This window comes from Mastigoproctus giganteus, chromosome 2, assembly GCF_048544385.1.
Source record: "Mastigoproctus giganteus isolate SK-2022 chromosome 2, ASM4854438v1, whole genome shotgun sequence".
In the NCBI taxonomy this organism is placed as follows: Eukaryota; Metazoa; Arthropoda; class Arachnida; order Uropygi; family Thelyphonidae; genus Mastigoproctus; species Mastigoproctus giganteus.
This window is the reverse complement of record NC_143576.1, coordinates 64,787,930-64,807,215: the sequence shown is the minus strand read 5'-3', so window position 1 is coordinate 64,807,215 and position 19,286 is coordinate 64,787,930. Positions and strand designations below refer to the sequence as shown.

General features: G+C 37.2%; 1 protein-coding gene across 1 annotated transcript in view; it reads left to right on the top strand.

The window, feature by feature from the left end:
• Positions 1-19,286, top strand: part of AsnRS (asparagine--tRNA ligase) — a 384,567-nt gene that overhangs the window by 176,255 nt on the left and 189,026 nt on the right. Inside the window, exon 9 of the mRNA XM_090368498.1 lies at positions 11,736-11,792. Coding sequence (XP_090224624.1) covers positions 11,736-11,792 — 57 coding nt within the window. The remainder of the gene's footprint in view (positions 1-11,735; positions 11,793-19,286) is intronic.

Here is a 19,286-nt window from a genome sequence, read left to right as displayed (position 1 = left end):
CATCTCCATTGGCATGCTCTACTGTAAGTACTCCTGCTTTACAAATCCTGCCATTGGATCTTGAAGTGATTACGTGTGGTGTGGTATGGTGTACCTTCATAAAAAAAGGTACAAACGCAATTATCCTTGACATCAGTCTTCATACCAACAGAGATATCAAGCCAAGAAAGAAAGTATATCACTGAGGAACTGCATGGAATACGGCAGAAGAAAATAGCAAATTTCTCTGGGAAGAAAATACCAAAGATGCAATAACGAGGCAATTTTTACCATAGGTAAAAATGAATAGCCCAAAGACTCCACTGTGGTTTCCCCAGGCGTTAATGCAGCATTCTTCCTTACAGAGCATTGATCCTATAAGAATAAACTGACCTCCCTAGGAATTACTGATGATCCTATCTGTAATTGCAGCAAAAGTGAAACATGAGATCATGTTTATGGCCGACCGGGCCAGCTGGGTGGGTAAGGTGCCTGCCTGGCAACCCAAAGGTCGCGTGTTCGAATCCCGCCTCGGGCTTGGATCAAAGTACTACAAAAAACCTTGGGAGGTGCACTATGGCCACAGAAGCCGATGCATCAACAACTCAAAAAAAAAAAAAAAAAAAATCATGTTTATTATCATTGCCCAGACTATGAGGATCAGAGGTATCATCTAATTTCTAAAATCCACGACCTGCCAAACGGTCAAGAGCATCTCTGTTACACAGGAGCACTACCACAAAGCGCTCACTCAGTATGCATAGGCAGTGTTCACGAATTGCCAACTGAATATTATTATTATTAGCTATGTGGTGCAAGGAAGCTTGAGGCTTATGCTGCACCAGCCAAAAAAAAAAAATTCCCAAGTTACCCTGAGAGAGAGAGAGAGAGAGAGAGAGAGAGAGAGAGAGAGAGAGAGAATCACCAAGAAAGAGAAGAATGATGATATCCAGCTCAGGACCCTGTGTGTGCCAAGCCCATACCCACCAGATGTGAGCCCCTTGGGTTATGTGCCAAGCTATTTTGACACCCGAGGCTAGCCGATGAAATAGCACCCCTAGATAATGTCAAATCAGGATGAGGGTGGGGCAAAAATTAATTTTTGCCTGCCCTCTGCTCTCACCCTGATTCGACATCCCGATCGTGTTTTCAGAGAGCGATTCGAGCCTGCCTGGAGCCTTAAATCTGAATACATACTGCATAACATCATAGCTCTGTTTGCCATCCAGAACATACCTTTGAAGGCACCAATTTTTTTATTTCTTAGATCATCTAAGAAAGTGAAATTTATAATGTTTTTACTGAAATTGAAGAAACTTGCCAAAAAAATGAAAATAGTACCAGGTGAAAAGATGAAACGAAAAAAATGCCAGGTGTGCATGTTGAAGATGAATTATCAGACTTTGGAAAAAAAAATCTTGTTTTTCAATAGTTGATTCTATTATAATGCAGTTAAATGAAAGATTTGAATCTCTATAAAAGATAGAAGAATACTAATTTTTTGACAAGTGAGGATTTGGAAACTGAAGCTATTTTATTGTTAGAAAATTACCTTGAAATTAATCAAGACCAATTTAAAATTGAAATCAAATGCTTTAAACACCAAATAATTGAAATATTATAAAACAAAAATCCTCATACAATATATCACTTAGATATTTTAAATGTATTTCATTTGTTAGATTCTTATTACCTATTGGCCTCCTAGGCTGAAGCCCATATGCTGATTTGTTCCAATGTTGTGATCCTCTCAACTCTAACCTTTTACTGGTTATGTTAGATCACAATAAGAACATCAGTCAGTCTTGACTAAGGGCTAAATAAAATTTTTAGAGAACAACATTTAGCCTCGCAGCGGGGATGGCGTCGCCGCCTCCACCATGAGGAGGTAGATTGCCCTATCTAGGAAACCATGCCTGATCTGATCACCCACCTGGCAAAATAATAATAATAAAACTTGTGACTATAATCTCAACTTTTAACTTTCCAAACCCCTGCACATCGTGCAGATGAAACAGGTTATTTTATCTATCAAAATAAGTGATTACTTGACAATTTCCACCATTGATCCAATCTCCACTGACCCCAGCCCTGATGCAGGATCATGACCAACGACCTTCCAGATCACCTGTGGGAGGGGCCAGCTTTAAATGCTAAATACTGGCAGTGGTCCTCCCCTGCCCACACAGCAGCAGCAACTAACCATAATCGGTTCGTCACTTGACAATGTCCACAGCCCATACATAATCCAACATTAGCATTAGTAGAGGCATATGATGCAAGAAAACAGGTTTATTTATGCAGCATCAGCAAAAAAAAAAAAAATTCTCCCATTTCATCCCTCTGTTTGTTCCAAATTCCTGTCTAGCTCAGCCTTAAATTTATTTAGGCTATCAACTTCCACAACAAAGGATAGAAGTCTGTTCCACCAACTAACTACCCGCTGACTAAAGGTAAACTTCTGCACATCTATCCTACATCTGTCTTTCCTCAATTTGAATTTATTCCCTCTCAGGTGATTATTTTGAGCAATAGGAAGAATCCCATCAGCATTGAGCATGCTGAAACCATTCAAGGCTTTATACACCTCAATCAGATCCCTTGCGGATGCCTAGTCTCCAGACACTAATTTTCAGAACTTAAGCCTTTGATTAAGTCCATTGATTATCACTCTGTCTTCTCCCACTCAACCATCCTTTTATCCATTGTAGCATCTTGCCTTTAATATCATATTGCTCTAATTTGTATAGTAGTCATCCATGTGCAACAGTATCAAAAGCTTTCCTTAATCCAAGTATGTGATATCAAAATTATTTTTTGCGCTAAGTTCCTATGTGAGCACATCATAATATCCAATCAAATTTTTCTGACAAACTTCCCCTTAACAAACCTGTAGTGTGTCTGAACTGTAATCGCAGCCTTCTCTAGAGATCCTGCATGCTTCTTTTACCAGCGACCCCGAAAAGAAGTTAAACTAACAGACCTATAATTACTCGTGTCACTCTCTGATCTCCCCTTTGTGAGTTGGGGATACATTTGCACATCTCCAGTCTGTGGGGACCTTCCCCACTGGTGAGCTCTGAATATTTTAACAATAGGCTTGCACTGTTGCTGACTTTTTCATGTGAAACATCCTTTGGGGGGAGGGTTCCTTCCGAGTAAATGTGATCGGTCACAGAAGTGACGTCATCTGCGGCGTCTGCCAGAGGCACTTCGCATGCTCACACCACTAGCCGTATGGCGCACTCACTAGTAGTATGATTAGAGCGTGTGATGCATTTTTCGTGACCAGTGCAATATCTGGAATTCTAACTTTTTAGAATTTTTTAACAGTATGATGTCAAAATCATACTTCCTGCAGTTACTACTGCGGTAAGTATGATTGCAAGTATTTGTCATATGACTGCAACAATACAAAGATTTGTCAATAATTTATTTTTTCGTCTTTCATTTTCGCATACGCAGCTGTTACGTGCCTCGAACAACTGCGTATGTCGTTTCAACTCGGCAGATGTGACTTTTTTCGTGCTTAGCAGATTCGTGACTTTTTTATTCTTTTTTTTTTTTTTACAAATAGGGAAATGTAATGGATACATTTTTTCATAATAAAATTTTAATATTGCGAATAAAATATAACATGAAATATTTCCCAAATCACACATAACAAAAACTATCACAAAACATTCCACAACATAAAAAATATTACATAAAAAGCAAACTATTCTAGAAAAGGTAAACAAAAATCACAGATTACATGAAAAAAAATTATTACAAATATTCAAGAAAAATTTATTCTAAAAATTGCCATTACAATTTACTTCTTTATTAATATTTGTTGTCAAGCTTTGTTCAATAGCTGAGCGATGATTACAGAGGAATGATTTGACATAACGATCCGGATAAAATTGAAGCAATGGTTTTCCATTTAGCTGTATGGTCATCATAATCTGCAATGCGTTTAATTGTCAACATTATTCATTCATTCACAATATTATTCATTGCGCTGAAAGCTCTCTCAGCTTCAGCACTGCTAATTGCAATGGTTTGAAAGATATTTCTGGCATTCTTAATTGAAAAGGGATTTTTACTCAATTTTAAAGTTAAAATGTTTTTGATAAAATCTCTAAAATCATTAATTTTTATTTCATATTTTATCAGAAAACAAATTTCTTATTCGGTTTTCACCGTCTTTCCACCGAGACTAAAGTTCTTTCATATTCCATGACTTCCGGTAGCATATCTTTAAAATTTCTTTCAATGGTATGATTATTTTCTTTATTTAATTTAAAATCATTCTGTTGCATTAATAACTTATCCTTTAAGGATAAAACAATGCATTTAATAACCTGTCATGAGGTAATTTTTTAAATGTGTTCTTACTTTCGATTCCTTCAAATTATTTCCACATCAACATGCTCTCAATTTTCTTCATAATTTCCTTCTGAATTTTTCAAATGATCAATATCATTGATAGTTCGAATAATTAATTTATCTGCTTTTACCATAGTGAATATGAAGCTTCTGAAAGGTGAGAGAGCCCCTGCAGGATGTCGATCATTAGTGCGAAATGGTTAAGAAATTCCAGATTTAAAAGTCGATTTAATAATCCGGAATATTTAACTTCCGATTCAAAATTCAGAATAATTTCCTTTACCTGCAATTGCCATTTGGAAGCTACAAGCTGCTCATCGTAGCCTGAACACACGACCGATCTTTATAGTTACCACATCAAGTTCTTTAGCAATCATCCTTAATCTGCGCTGGTTTTTTGGAGATTGGTGATATAATGCATACAGTTTTTTTTTTTTTTTTTTTTTTAAATTATTGCCTGCATGCCATTATATTTTAGAACATTTTCTACACAGTGAAAGCCTCGACGAAATTTCAAAATCTGTCAATATTTCATCTTTGTAAAGTTTATATAATATCTCAGTTGCCTCAATCCCCCCACTCCCCTCTATGTTGCTACTGTCACTAGTTCTTTGAATATTGTGCAAAATGTCGGAATCACACGGATATTCAGTTATTGTGACCATGTAAACATAGACAGGAGAAATTCACTGGAAGGCTGGATTACTCACTTCTCTGAAAAACATATGACGTCTTGTGGAGTAAAGTGGAACCACAACACAGGTTGACCAGAGGCTATAATCCGTGTCGAGAATCTTCTTAATCCTCTGACTGGCTATGGAAAGCATAACAACTAGCGCGACTTCTCAGTATGTGACTGCATAAGTTTTAGGGACACCACTAACATTGTGAAACGGTAATCCCTTTCACCTTTAATTTTCACTTTTTAATTGTCTAAAGACCAGAGGTGGGAACAATGCATACAAAGTTGTTTCTTGTAATCTGCCGTTATATGGAAATTTTCTTTGTTCAACAGAAACTATTTTAAATGTAATTACCAGGAGGAATTTTAAAATATTCGCTATAAAGAAGTTGGTTAAACAGAAGTCCGACTGTAATTAAATCAAAAATGAAGCAATTTCAAAATACACAACTGATCGATTGCGCCATTAAAATGCTGGGGATGGGGTCCCGCTCACCCCACCTTAGTTTCGGCTCTGGATACTCAATAATTGCATTCAGGATTTCATTTGTAAAATAAATGATCGTCTCAACAATGGGCTTGCAAATTTTCAAAAGAAATAACAATGGGCTCTCGTGAGCCCACTACAGCTTGCCACTGACCTTCCAAAGATGCTCTCATAATTATGGCTAAGGGTTTGCTTACTTCCTTTGTCGCTTCCTTTAATGTAACTGGATAGATCCCATCCACTCCAGGTGCCTTTCTTATATTTAATTTTAATTATTTCCCTTCCACTTTGTTCTCAGTTATAAGAAAATCATTAAGCTCCCTGTTAGTGTTTAATAAGCATCTATCTGTCCACTTACCTTCAGAATTCTTCATGTGTGACTGTAGATGCAAAATATTTGTTCAATTTGTCAGCTATCTGAGCAGGATCATCAACGATCAAACCATCGATATCGAAAAAAATAAAGGAGGAGTTTCCTTACTTTTCGGAAACTCCTCTTACCTTTACGAAAGCAAAAACTTTGTTACATCTTTAAGTAAATCTCACATCAGTACACTGTGATCACTGCCACCTACTGGTCCTCTATCTGCAAAGTCTTAATGCAAGATCATGAATGTACTTCTATTGTGTCTGGGCTTTCATTTTCAAATTAACCCTAATTTGTGACTTTTTCCTGACATTGCACTCTCTAAGGAAGAATATTTTTATTGGGAACACAAAGGAATCTGTTACCAATGGTGATGAATTATAATTCTGATTCTTGCATGGTACTCACTGGATTGACAGTTAAATTCTAGTTTGGTGTGCATATTTTACAAGTTCGTGACAATACTTCTCTGGTAATTCTAATTTAAAAATATCTGAAAATGAAGCATGATGTTTGTCTATGGCACATTTTTATATTACCTTAAATTGATTTAAACTATTATTGCCATCTGCAGTTAATTGCCATTGCTAAAACAGGAAGCTTCATAATTTACTATTTGTACTGTTGAAAATGGGCATTATATCCCACTGGTGACCTACCTTCAACTGGAAAAAAACTGCTTTGACTTCAGAAAACTTATTTTGAATGTTAAACAAACAGCGTGAGGAATTGTATCTATATTTCCAGCCATGTACTGTGGTTGTTCACTTTGAAGTTATGATCTGCAGTGTTGTGCTAGACATTTCAGCCGATTGTGGAATGCTAATTGCACCTTGTGCAGTCATGTTGTTGTTGTTATTTGGTTTTTAGGAGCATTAGCAACTAAGGCCATATTGCTCCGGGGATATGCGGTAGTCATTCCCTGACCTTTCCGCATCCTCTGTATTTGGTGGTCACGGGCTCAAACCCCAGTCTACTCAAGAAGCGTGTGCTACGCACTGCTGCTCCTGCCCACCTGGCTACGGAGGCGCCCCATGCAGTCATGCTGGAGAAAAATGTACAGTGACTTCATTGAATTTTTGGCCTATATTTATTTTCAATTAAAGAATTGGCTCTGATATCCAAGCACTCAAACAAAAAAGTTTGAAAGTTAAGCAGCTAATTAGAGTATTATATTATGTAAGTGATAGTTTTCGGCACTTTTTGGTTGTGAATTCTTTTGATTTGCAACAGATTGACTGCTTACCTCAGTTGTTGGAATATTTCTTCTCCTAGGAAAGAAGTAACTATCAGGTGCAAGTCAATATGTGTGCCGTACGAAATCACATGAATAAAATAAAATAAACCAAAAGTATAAAAAAAGGGGAAAAATAAATAAATAAAAAGTAGACTTTGAGAAAGATTACAGCAATAAATAGTAGTTAAAAAAAAACCGGAAGTTAATCTCTCACATCCTGAAAAGTATACTCTTATGGTCATTAAATAAAACAACTGATTTTAAAGTATATTTAATTAAAATGTAATTTAAAATCAGTATAAAATTGGGTTTACATTCATAAAGTTGCTATTATCATGTAATTCTCACTTGTACCATGTGAAATGCAAAATAATACATATCATTACAAATCACTACAAAGTACTTTGTCAGCCACTAAGTTGTAAATGTTATTGCACCCCAACTAGCCAAGCATTGTGTCTCTAGTGCCACTTACCTTGACTTCTGCATGTCCCATGGAAATAGTAATAGCATTTTCCATATAGTGCAAGAAAGCCACAGGCTTTTGCTGCAGATAAGAAAACACAAATTATATGCTTCCCTCCTCACACAAATAAGTATAGGTAGTTCTTGACTTTACAAGTTAATTCATTCCTAGTGCGCGCTCATAAAGTGGGAATTTATTTTCCATAGACATAATGTTAAAAATATAGGTTACGTTCTCAACAATGAGTTTGTTTAAACAATGATTGATTTATTGAAAGAAATGAAAACGTAGTCTGTAAAAATCAAGCCAATTATAATAATAGAGAAATTATTTACGACTTACAAATGTTAAAGAATGTTTATTCTTCATCATCATCATCGACTAAGTGCATACTCTTTGATCACTCATTATTGGCTCTGCACCCATTGGTTTGTTGCACAAGGAGTCATCTTCTTGAGAAATGTTTCAAGAGGCTTTTGTTTCCAAGATAATCTCTTCTGTTTTAATTATAAATTTCACGATTGCATTCTTAAGCATTATTTAACAGCACACACAAATTGCAATTAACACGATTCGCGTGGAGTAACAAGTTTACAAAGCTTAAAAAAAAAAAAGGAATGAAGAGAAGATTCTGAAATTTTTTAATGTTTTTTATACGATTGAATATTTCAGTAAAGGGTAAACACATTTCACCATAATAACATAAAAAACCACACAATTCCAGCTATCAGTATTTTTGCAAATGCAAGAAGATCACGTTTACTACCCGTTTATAATAGATTGCGCTAGCTAACAGAAAAGCCCTATAAACTGGAAAGTGCAAATTGTTTTTATTGTTTTATGGTAGTGACCTCCAGAAATGTGCTTTAGAAAAATATCACAAAGGTGTTTAAAATTGATTCTTATAATGGAACATATGATAACGATGAAAGTTTAGTGCATTTTAATGATTTGGATTGGTAACTAATCCAATTTACAAACCACGATCACGACCTTTTATATGACCCTTAAGGTCACGCTCGTGACCTTAAAAATTACATTTTAGAGAGATAAATAGCTTAGTTATACAGTGAAGATTTCAACTTCCAAGGTCTTGAAACGAATTACCAAAAAACAATGTGTTATTGGGTTCACATTACGATATTTTTATGATACGATGTCTCTGGAACTGATTAATATCGTAAAACGGGGTACACTGTATTGTATAGCTACGCACGTGGTTTGGAATGTGGTATTTATGAATGTTTAACATATTTTTTGCAATTAATGTTCATATTTTCGATTTTGTTGATACTTGATACTTGGGAAAAAAAACTCGTAAACCCAGGAACTCCTAAAGTAAGAACTGCCCATACTTTGAATTTATTGAAAATGTCAGCCTCAGCTACCGAGAGGACAACTTCTTCTAATCAATGACTCACTGTCTAATTTGAATTGACAATGCCTAGTTCTGGAATTCTTTCTAACTGTGAGAATTCCACCTTCAATTTACTGTCACCATCAGAGCCATGTAAACCTCAATCAGGTTGCCTCTGAGGTGCTTGGTTGCCAAGCTCTGTAGGCAACATATTCTGATTATTTCCTCATTTGGTTGTCCTGTTGATCTCACCATTTGAGTTGCCAGTCTTTGGACTGTTTCAAGAAGCTCAGTGTCTTTTTTTCAGATGAGGTCTCCATACTTGAACACAGTATTCCAAATGTGGTTTTACGGTTGCATTATACAGTGAGATTATGATCTCCCTACTCTACAGGATAATGTTCGATAAATCATTGATATGACACAATGCGCTTTCCTGGCTGGCTGTTTACACTGTTCAAAAAACTTCATATCTGCCTGTATTTAAACTTCCAAATCCCTTTCATCTTCCACTGTTTTTAATTCAACCCCACCAAGTGTATAATTTATTTGTGGGTCGCCTTTCCCCAAGTGTAAGACCTTACATTTAGCAGCACTGGAACATAGCTGCCACTTCGCTGACCGTATTTGAAATCTGTTCATGTTATCCTGAAGGAGTGCTGCTTGGCACTGATCATTAATGATTCTGCCAATCTCTACATTATCTGCAAAATTTGACATCACACCTTCTATCAAATTATGAACTTGAGAAACAACACTGGTCCTTGAGGGACCCCACTCCTGATGTTACAACCATCTGAAGAATATCCATTCATCACAACCATTCTGCTCTGCAGCCACCCAGCAATCAATCGGGACTCACAATGGAAATGCCTGTGGGCATTTCTGTTGAGTCCCGATGTCCCTTTACTTTGTGGTGTAGTAGTGGTGGTGGCATGTGATGCAAGAAAGCAAGTGTATGAGCTTATGCAGCATCAGCCAAAAAAAAAAAAAATGCCTGTCCAGTTCCTCCTTAAATTTATTTAACCTATCAACTTCCACAACGATAGATGGAAGTTTGTTCCAGCAATTAACCACCCGCTGGCTAAAGGCAAATTTCCGCTCATCTATTCTACTTCTGTCTTTTCTTAATTTGAATTTATGCCCCCTTAGGTTCATAATCTGAACAAGTGGAAGGATCCCATCAGAATTCAGCGTGCTCAACCCATTCAAGGCCTTATACACCTCAATCAGATCAGCGTGCAGGTGCCTAGTCTTCAGCCACTGCAATTTGCAGAACTTAAGCCTCTCTTGGTAAGAGGATCCCTTCATTCCCCTCACCAATCTTGTTGCCCTTCTCTGTACACGCTCAAGTAAATCTACATCCTTCCTAAAATGAGGCCTCCAGACCTGTACACAGTACTCAAGGCATGGCCTGACCATTGCCTTATACAAAGGGACAACCACCTCCTTTTCCCTGCTAGCAAAATTCCTAAATATCATTGACAAAACCCCATGACCTGCCCTGGCAGCCTGTCTGCATTGCTCAGAAAACTTCATATCTGACTTCACAATTACTCCCAGGTCTTTTTCATTTTCTACCACCTTAAGTGTAGTACCACACAGTTGGTACGTTTCTCTGGGGTTACTTCTACCCATGTGCAGTACTTTGCATTTGTCAAGGTTAAACTTCAGTTGCCACTTCTTAGCCCATCTGCCCAAATTATCTAGATCCTGTTGCAGTAGCACACTGCCATTACTGTCATTAACAACCCTGCCAACCTTTGTATCACTGCAAACTTCGACATTAAGCCTGATATACCTTCATCAATATCATTGATAAATATACAAAACAACAGTGGACCCAACACCGAACCCTGTGGGACTCCACTAATAACATTAGTCCAAGAAGAGCAGCACCCATTGATTACCACCCTCTGTCTGCTCGCACTTAACCATCCTTTTATCCATTGTAGCAACTTACCCTTAATACCATTCTGCTCCAATTTGTACAATAGTCTTCCATGCGCAACAGTGTCAAAAGCTTTCCTGAAATCCAAATATGATATCAAAATTATTTTTTGCATCCAGTTCCTTTGTAACCACATCATAATTATGATCACTGCAACCTAGTGGTTTCTTTTTCTGGATGTTCTTAATGCATGATGAGCAACTGCTGATAATCAAGTCAAGAGTGTTACTTTCTCTCATTGCCTCTCTAACATACTGCTGTAGAAAATAATCATGTAAGAAATCCAGATAATCTCTTTTACTGTGTTAGTGATCAGTCCACAAGTTGCAGTCAATATCTGGAAAGTTAAGTCCCCCATTATGAGACATTCTAATCTACTGATTCACTTTGTCTGTTTAGTTTCATTATACTCCCACAGTAAACTTCTGCTCTCTTAGTTTACACTGTGTTTATGTCAAACCAAATTGACTGAACATTGTACTGGACACCCACATCATCTGGGTGCACTGCCTTAGATTCTGTATACTCCTCAAGAAGATTACTCCCCCGTGTTGCCTGTTCTTCCTAACACATTCAAATTCCTCATCACTTATATCTGAATGTTTCCAGTATCCCTACTATATCTATATTTGTTTACTTAACCAGTAGCAAATTCAATTTCATTAAATTTGTGCGCTTAGCTCCTAGCACTAATGACAGATAATTCACCTGGAATAATATCAAAATTTCATAGTTGGCTTCTGTCCATAGTCCTCACCTTCTAAAAATATTAAGTATTAATTAATATTCATTGAAGTTGATTTTCCTTGCAGTATATAAGATTATTTTTTCTTTGTAGGAATCTCATATTGATGTACAGCTTGATAATAGACACATAATACTAAGAGGAGAAACGGTGAGCAGTTTTAATATTAAAAACACACACAGTACATATATTATCAATATTTCTTTAATTTATTAATATATAAATTATGGTTTCCCAGTGATAAGGAAAAGTGTGATAAGAAATTTGCCTTTCCAAGTTCCTTATCACGCTCCACCTTTGATCAAAAATAGTGAAATCACTACTGATCACTTTTGATCAATAGGGATTTTACTGCTGTCTTTGAACACAGATCTGTTTTTTGCAAGAGATGTTAGGATTCTTCTTCTTCCACTGTTGAATTTTTTGTTTCATTTAAGGGTCATATACCCTTAAGTGAAAATATGGTATTTGCTGAATGTGCATACTCTAATGTATCAATATTACATGTACAGAGATTTTCAGTAAATAAACAATTCTGTTTAATTCTCTTTATCTTGTACACATGTATAATATTTTATTTTATCAGAGCACAAACGTGAAGAAAGTAGATTATATTATGCCAACCAGCACGAATAGTTGCATCTAACTTTTGTGGATGTGATAACTTGCATTGGTTAATGAAAGCATAATGTTTTTACTTGTTTTTGCTCTTACAGTTTGGTATTGTCACAACCCCACAAGAGTTACCTGCAGCTTAATAATGCAGTTTTACTTTAAATGTGCACCATTTTGTATAGTAATTTGCAAAAGGAGAACAGAAAATAAGAAAACTGGATATAGAGAAAGTGATAGTAAAACTTCAGTTTTTGCATTAGGTGAGATGATAAAGCTAAAAACAGATAACAGTAGTGTTGATAACAACCAAGTAATAACATTAAGTAACCGAGCAGCAAAATTTTGATTGCTTACAAGGATTTACTTTCTGACTCATTATTTCTTGGAGGGGAAGAAAAAAGGTTCTAGGTTTAGAAGTTAAAAAGATTAATGCAACATTTATCATTGGTTAATGTATATTACTTGATGTAGCATTTTATTGTAATTTTTTGTCGATTTCTTGTCTTGAATGATACAGAGTTCATTTTTGACTACACCACTGTAAGTCAAAATTTTAAGTATGTAAATTCCTACTTAAAAGTAAGGATTTAGCATCAAAATATAACCCAGTGGAGAAGCATCATTTTAAAAATGGTTCTGTTAATTTTAAATAACAAAATTCAGAAACAGCATCATCTTAAGCTTACAATGTTGTTAGAGTGATTTTTTTTTTTTTTCTATTCTCCAGACAAAAAAAGGGATGTAATTGCCAATGACACAAATGACTGTGGTTATCACAAAAAGATGTCAGTTTTATATTGGTATCATAATGAAATAACAACAAATGTCCCTGACAAAACAAATGCACCTCTTGAAAACAAAACCAGAGCAATTGGATTTTTTTTATGTAATTCAGTACAAATTGCACAATACATACAGTTCTTTAGAAATCGATTGCAATTGTTGATGTGACATTAAAAACATATAGGCAGTTATTGAAATTTGTAGAAAACATCTTATTTCTGTTACTGTTGTGAAAAAATTTAGTTTAACTTTATCTTCTGCAGTCAAAATCCAAAAAAAAAAAAAAAAAAAAAAAAAATTTATTTTTTTTAACCTGCTCTTTATGGTTACAGCTGTGTCCAATAAAAAACAGTTTAACCTGTTCTTTATTGGACACCAGAGATTCAAACAGCAGAGTTTAAACATATTAGTATTAGTAAGGGCCACATGGTGCAAGGAAGCCTATGGCTTATGCTGCACCAGCCAAAAAAAAAAAAAATAACAAAAAAAAAAAAAAATAAATAAAAGAATGAGTTAAAAACAAATTAATAATAATAAGAAAATTTTAAAAAATAATAATAATTAATAAGAGAAAAAGAAATGAACAACCTATGCATTCCCCTTCTCCCTTAGGTAATTATCCAGCTTGAACTTTGAATTTCTTCAAACTGTCAGCCTCTACTACCCATGTAGGTAACTTATTCCAGTAATTTATAAATTGCTGGCTAAAATAAACCTTCTTACAATCCAGTCTAAACAACTCCCTCCGTAACTTGAAATTATGCCCACTTGTTCTAGAATCATTTATAACCCTGAAATTTTCACCCTTATTCATTTTGCTTATGCCTCTCAGAGCCTTAAACACTTCAATCAAATCTCCTCTCTCTCTAAGGTGCCTAGTTTCCAAGCTTTGTAACCCACATATTCGAAGTCTTTCCTCATATGGATGCCCTTTTTCCGATCTCATCAGGCAAATTACCTGTCTTTGGACCCTTTCAAAAAGAACAATGTTTCTTTTTAGGTGTGGTTTCCGTACTTGAACACAACATTCCAAGTGTGGTCTAACAATAGCCTTATACAATGAGATTATGACATCCTTATCTCTACTAGTGATTGTTTGATAAATCATTGATAGGACACTATGGGCCCTCCTAGCAACCAGTCTACAATGCTCGGTGAACTACATATCTGACCGTATCGTAATACTCAAGTATTACGATACGGTCAGATCCCTTTCCTCCACTTCCGGCTTTAGGTCAACTCCGCCAACTGTATAAGTTATTTTGGGGTTACTGTTTCCCCAAGTGCAATATCTTACATTTTGCTGGATTAAAGCATAGCTGCCATTTTTCTGACCATCCCTGAAGTCTATCTAGGTCATTCTGAAGAAGTTCTGCTTGGCAACAATCATTAACTACTCTACCAATCTTTACATCATCTGCAAATTTAGACATTACGCCCACTATCGCTTCATCTATGTCATTCATGAAAATCAAAAATAACAGTGGTTCTAATACTGATCCTTGGGGAACCCCACTTCTTACATCAACCCAATCTAAGGAATAATCATTTATCACAACCCTCTGCCTCCTGTCCTGAAGCCATCCAGCTATCCATCTGATAAAGTAACCACTCATGTGCTACTGAGTCAAATGCTTTGATGGCCAAGTCAGAATTTTTTTTAAAAAAAATCTGATATTAATGCAGTTTTACAATTATTTTGTAAAAAAAGATGAAGAAAAATTGTTATGAAGTGGAAGAATAGGAGTCAACTTTGCAAATGGAGCCTTTTTCTCATGGCCTTTCTCAGCCTCATGTTTGGCATTACAAGAACACAAAATGGGATGATCTGAGAGATTTCTATTCTTTGTCTCCTTGGTTGGATTACCGTTTTAAATCTTCTGATGTCAACATTTGCTTAGATCATGTGAATGAAATTATTCGTGTAGGAATGAAATCCTTTATTCACACTCCATCTTAAAATCTTGTCCTCTATTTAAACCATGGTTTTCTAATAAATATGCTAAAGCTGTTCAAGATAAGAATGCTGCATGTCGCAACTAGTTTGCATCAAATCTCCAGGTTCATTTTCGGCCTATACCAAAGCTTGCAACAATTGTAATTAATAAGTCCAAAGTAGATTTTGAACAAGCTAAGAGCAGAAAACTTGCTTCATGTCCACATGGTAGTCGAGAATTCTGGTCTCTTGACAAAGCTATTGGCCACAACTTTTACTCCCAACCACCTCCTACCAATCCCAGTACACCCAACTCAATGCCTCCTGTGGTTTTCCATCAAAAGGATGTCAAAAGAATTTAGAACAATCTTGATGCCAAGAAAAATGCGGGTTCATTTTCCAATTGTTGATGGTATTTCTCCACTTGTTCTCAAACCCAAGCATACACCTGTTCTATATCACATTTTTATACTTTCTTATTCCACTGGTATTTTCCCCTCTGCTTGGAAATTTGCTCGTATCCAATCAGTACCTAAAATAGGTGACAAATCCTTCCCATCCAATTATCATTGCATTGCACTTCTAAAGTAATAGAGAAATCTATTTACAGCTGCTCCTAATTATCTTGAAACCTTCCATCTGATCAATGATCGCCAATATGGATTCAGTCAGTATCGATACACTGGTGATATACTGGCTTGAGTTGCCCATCTATGGACAACTCCAATGGAAAAAGTTTGGTGAATGGGCAGTTACTCATCACAATTAAAAGGCCCTTGTTCATATTTGTCATAATGGTCTTCTAAATAAGCTTTCATCTTATGTATTGCCAACAGTTTTTTATAATTGGGTATACAGTTTTTTCATAACCAGAAAAATCATATGGTGTTCCCTAAGGTACAGGTCCTTCTCCCTCTGTTTTCTCTCTTGTGTATTAATGACCTTCCATTGACTGGAAATCCTATTCATAGTTTTGCTGATGACAACATAATGCACATTCCACCTTCCAGTTTGAGAAATGCTGCCCTGCAGAAACAGCTGCAACTTCTCGAATATCCACTACCAATTCCTTAAAAGCTGATCACCGGGTAATTCTCTAATGGGCAAATGTAACTTAATTTCATTCCTTCTAAAATTCAGTCCTGTGTTTCAAAAAGGATTCTTCTGCTTCTATGCATATCTTTGATGACAATCATAACCAGACAAGATCACGTATCTCTGTTAGGGATTACCCTGACTTTTAATCTCTCTTGACATAAGAACATCACAAATATTGCTTCCACTGCATATAAAAAAAACTGGGTTTTCTCTTTTGCTCTTAATGTTACTAAACAGCTACTCACTCTGTACAAATCTGCCATACTGCAGAATATTGATCCCACTTCTGAGACGATGGCCACATAACCTCTCTCAGACTTTTAGACTCCATTCAAAAGAGGACAGTTAGGTTAATTATTGACCTAACTTAGAATTGTTGAATTGTTAATTATTGACCTAACTTAGTGGAGAGACTCTTACAAAGTCTCTGCACTCTCATAGATGTTCTTTTTCTGCTGCATGCCCTTTCTATAGATATTTCCATAGGCACTGTTCTTCTGAATTGGCTTCTATAAGTCCTCCACACTCTCGTCAAAACCATTCCAAAGGCATGATGCAACCAGTCAGCATCCTTTTGCTGCCCAACGCCAATCTCACAGAACCAGATTTTCCTTTTCCCCATTTATTCTTTCAACTTCAGTTTTCTGGAACAACTTCCCTTTATACGTATTTCCTGAAAATTATGATCTACAGAAATTCAAATCTAAAGTCAACAAGTATCTTTTTTGATCATCTCAACTTTCAATCCATGCATGGTTGTAAGTACTACACTGAGTGGACAGAAATCATGGGATACCTACATAGTAACGGATAGGCCCACCTTTCGCTTGGATAAGGGCAGTGACACGTTGAAGCATTGAGTCCACTAGTTTACAAAAGTATTCCACGGGTATTTCCATCCATGCTTGCTGCACCACTGTCCATAATTCCGTCGCATTCCTGTATAGAGAATCCAAAGCTCGAACAGACCTTTCCACAATATCCCAAAGATGCTCCACAGGGTTCATGTCTGGTGAATGGAGAGGCCATTCCATGGTGGTAAAATCTGTGGAATGCTCTTCAAATCACGTTCTGGTCACTACAGCTCTGTGGAAAGGTGCATTGTTCTGCTAGAAGAGTCCATTGCCCTGTGGGTGCACGATGACCATGAAGCGATGCAGGTGGTCTGCAAGGATGGAAACGTAACCTGGACTGTTCAGAGATGCATCTAGATGTACCAGAGGTCATAGCATGTGCCAGTTGAACACGCCCCAACCGTTACCGACCATCCACCTGTCTGAACAGTTCCTTGTTGCCATGATGGGTGCATAACTTTGTGCAGTTTCTGCCACATATGCACCCTCCCACCAGCTCAAAATAATTTGGAACTGGACTCGTCGAAACAGGAGACCAATCATCCAAGGTCCAGTGCCGATGTTCTTTTGCCCAGTAGAGTCCTATGCCGTGGTGATAGCATTGGGATTCTAGTGGGTCGCCGGCTCCCATAACCTATTGCAGCTAATGATCACCTGATGGTCTTGGTGGAGACGTTTCTGGCACCTCTCTCGTTGAAGTCACTGGTGATTTGTACCACTGTCGCTCTCCAGTTGGCTGAAATAATAACAGAAAGACGTTGAAGGCCATGTTTATCCACCACCTTAATCTGCTCACAGTATTGTCCATGATGAGATGTTAATCTGGAAATGGCGTATTCCCAATACTCTTGATACTGTTGAATGGGGATAATGCAATTTCTGTACCACCTCCACAATAGTGTCCCATCCGTCGGGGCCCCACTATCACCCTCTTTCAAAGTCAGTTAACTCACGATTTTATCCATACTGACATCTAATTACTGTCTATTACCTATATATCTTCCAAGTAGTGGGTTTGTCCACTAGTGAGAGGGGTGACAGTGAAGAGATGCCTAGGAACCAGGTATCCTTTGAATTCCGTCTTTTCAGTGTGTGAGTTCTAGAATTTTACATGTTTGGGGTTTTCACTAAAAAAAACTAACTTTTTACACCATTAGAGTGCATGAGGAGGAGAAAAATCACTGGCAAGCAAGTACGCCAATGAAGAATGGTATTGAAAATGTTCAGGATTGTCCCTGACCAGAAGTGCATCATGTCCTAACACCAGAAGTCAATAATGGCAGTAGAACTCATATGAGGAAACTATCATTTTAATGTAAAAGAAACTTCCAGAGGATGCATGATTGTGCTTGTTCAGCCCATACTGTTGTTATTCGAGGAGCTGTGCTTTTGGAAAGTGTGTACTGAATGTTTCTTGTTATTTAACAACAGAACATGCTGCTTAGATGGTATGGTCATGAAGGAGATACCTTCAATGCTCGCGTGCCCATTGTAGGTGCTGTCGTCGGTGAACATGGTCATTCTGAGCAGCCCCATTTTCAGCAGGGTTTGATGTACTGTGTGTTGTGACACATTACTCCCGTCACCAGCATTCCAATTACCGGCGAGTTGTGCCACAGTCGCCCTTCTGTTGCCACGTACCATCCGGGAGACCCTTTGCTTACCTCAAGGATCGATGGTCGTCCAACACATCACTGGCGATTTGTGGGTTCCCCCTCCTTGGGCCACTTTCAGTAGGTACTAACCACAGTTGACCGTAAGCACATTACCAGCCGTGCCTTTTCGTATATGCTCTGATCCAGTCGTCTGGCCATTACAATTTGGCCTTTGTCAAACTCGCTTAGGTCTGCTGCCTTTCCCAGCTGAAGAACAAGAGTAACACTGATTAACAGAGCTCAGTATCGGGTGTTTTTTATACCATCTCCCGACCCGTGAACGCACTGTAGTTCACTTGCAGTTGCTTTGATTTGCATAATGACTCGCTGGTCAATGTTTTGGCTCATCGATATATATGCATTTTTGGCTTTTGTGACTATTGCTTTAAAGTTATAATTCACTCTCACTGTGATGACCACTCAGCTAATATTACATTATCCAATTACCGGACACAGTTCTCTAAATGAGAAACTGCATATACTGGGACTCATCAACACTCCCTACTGCTTTTGCGGACAAAGTGAAAGTTGGAAACACTTGCTTCTGGAGTGTGTACATTACAATGACATCAGAAACCGTCTCCAGAATAAGATCCAGGACTTCCCACCAGCAGACCTGCATCAACTGATAAGTACCCAGAACAAAACAACCTCCAAGCCTTCCAGACCTTTGCAGCTGAGGTATTTGCCTGGAGGAGGACAC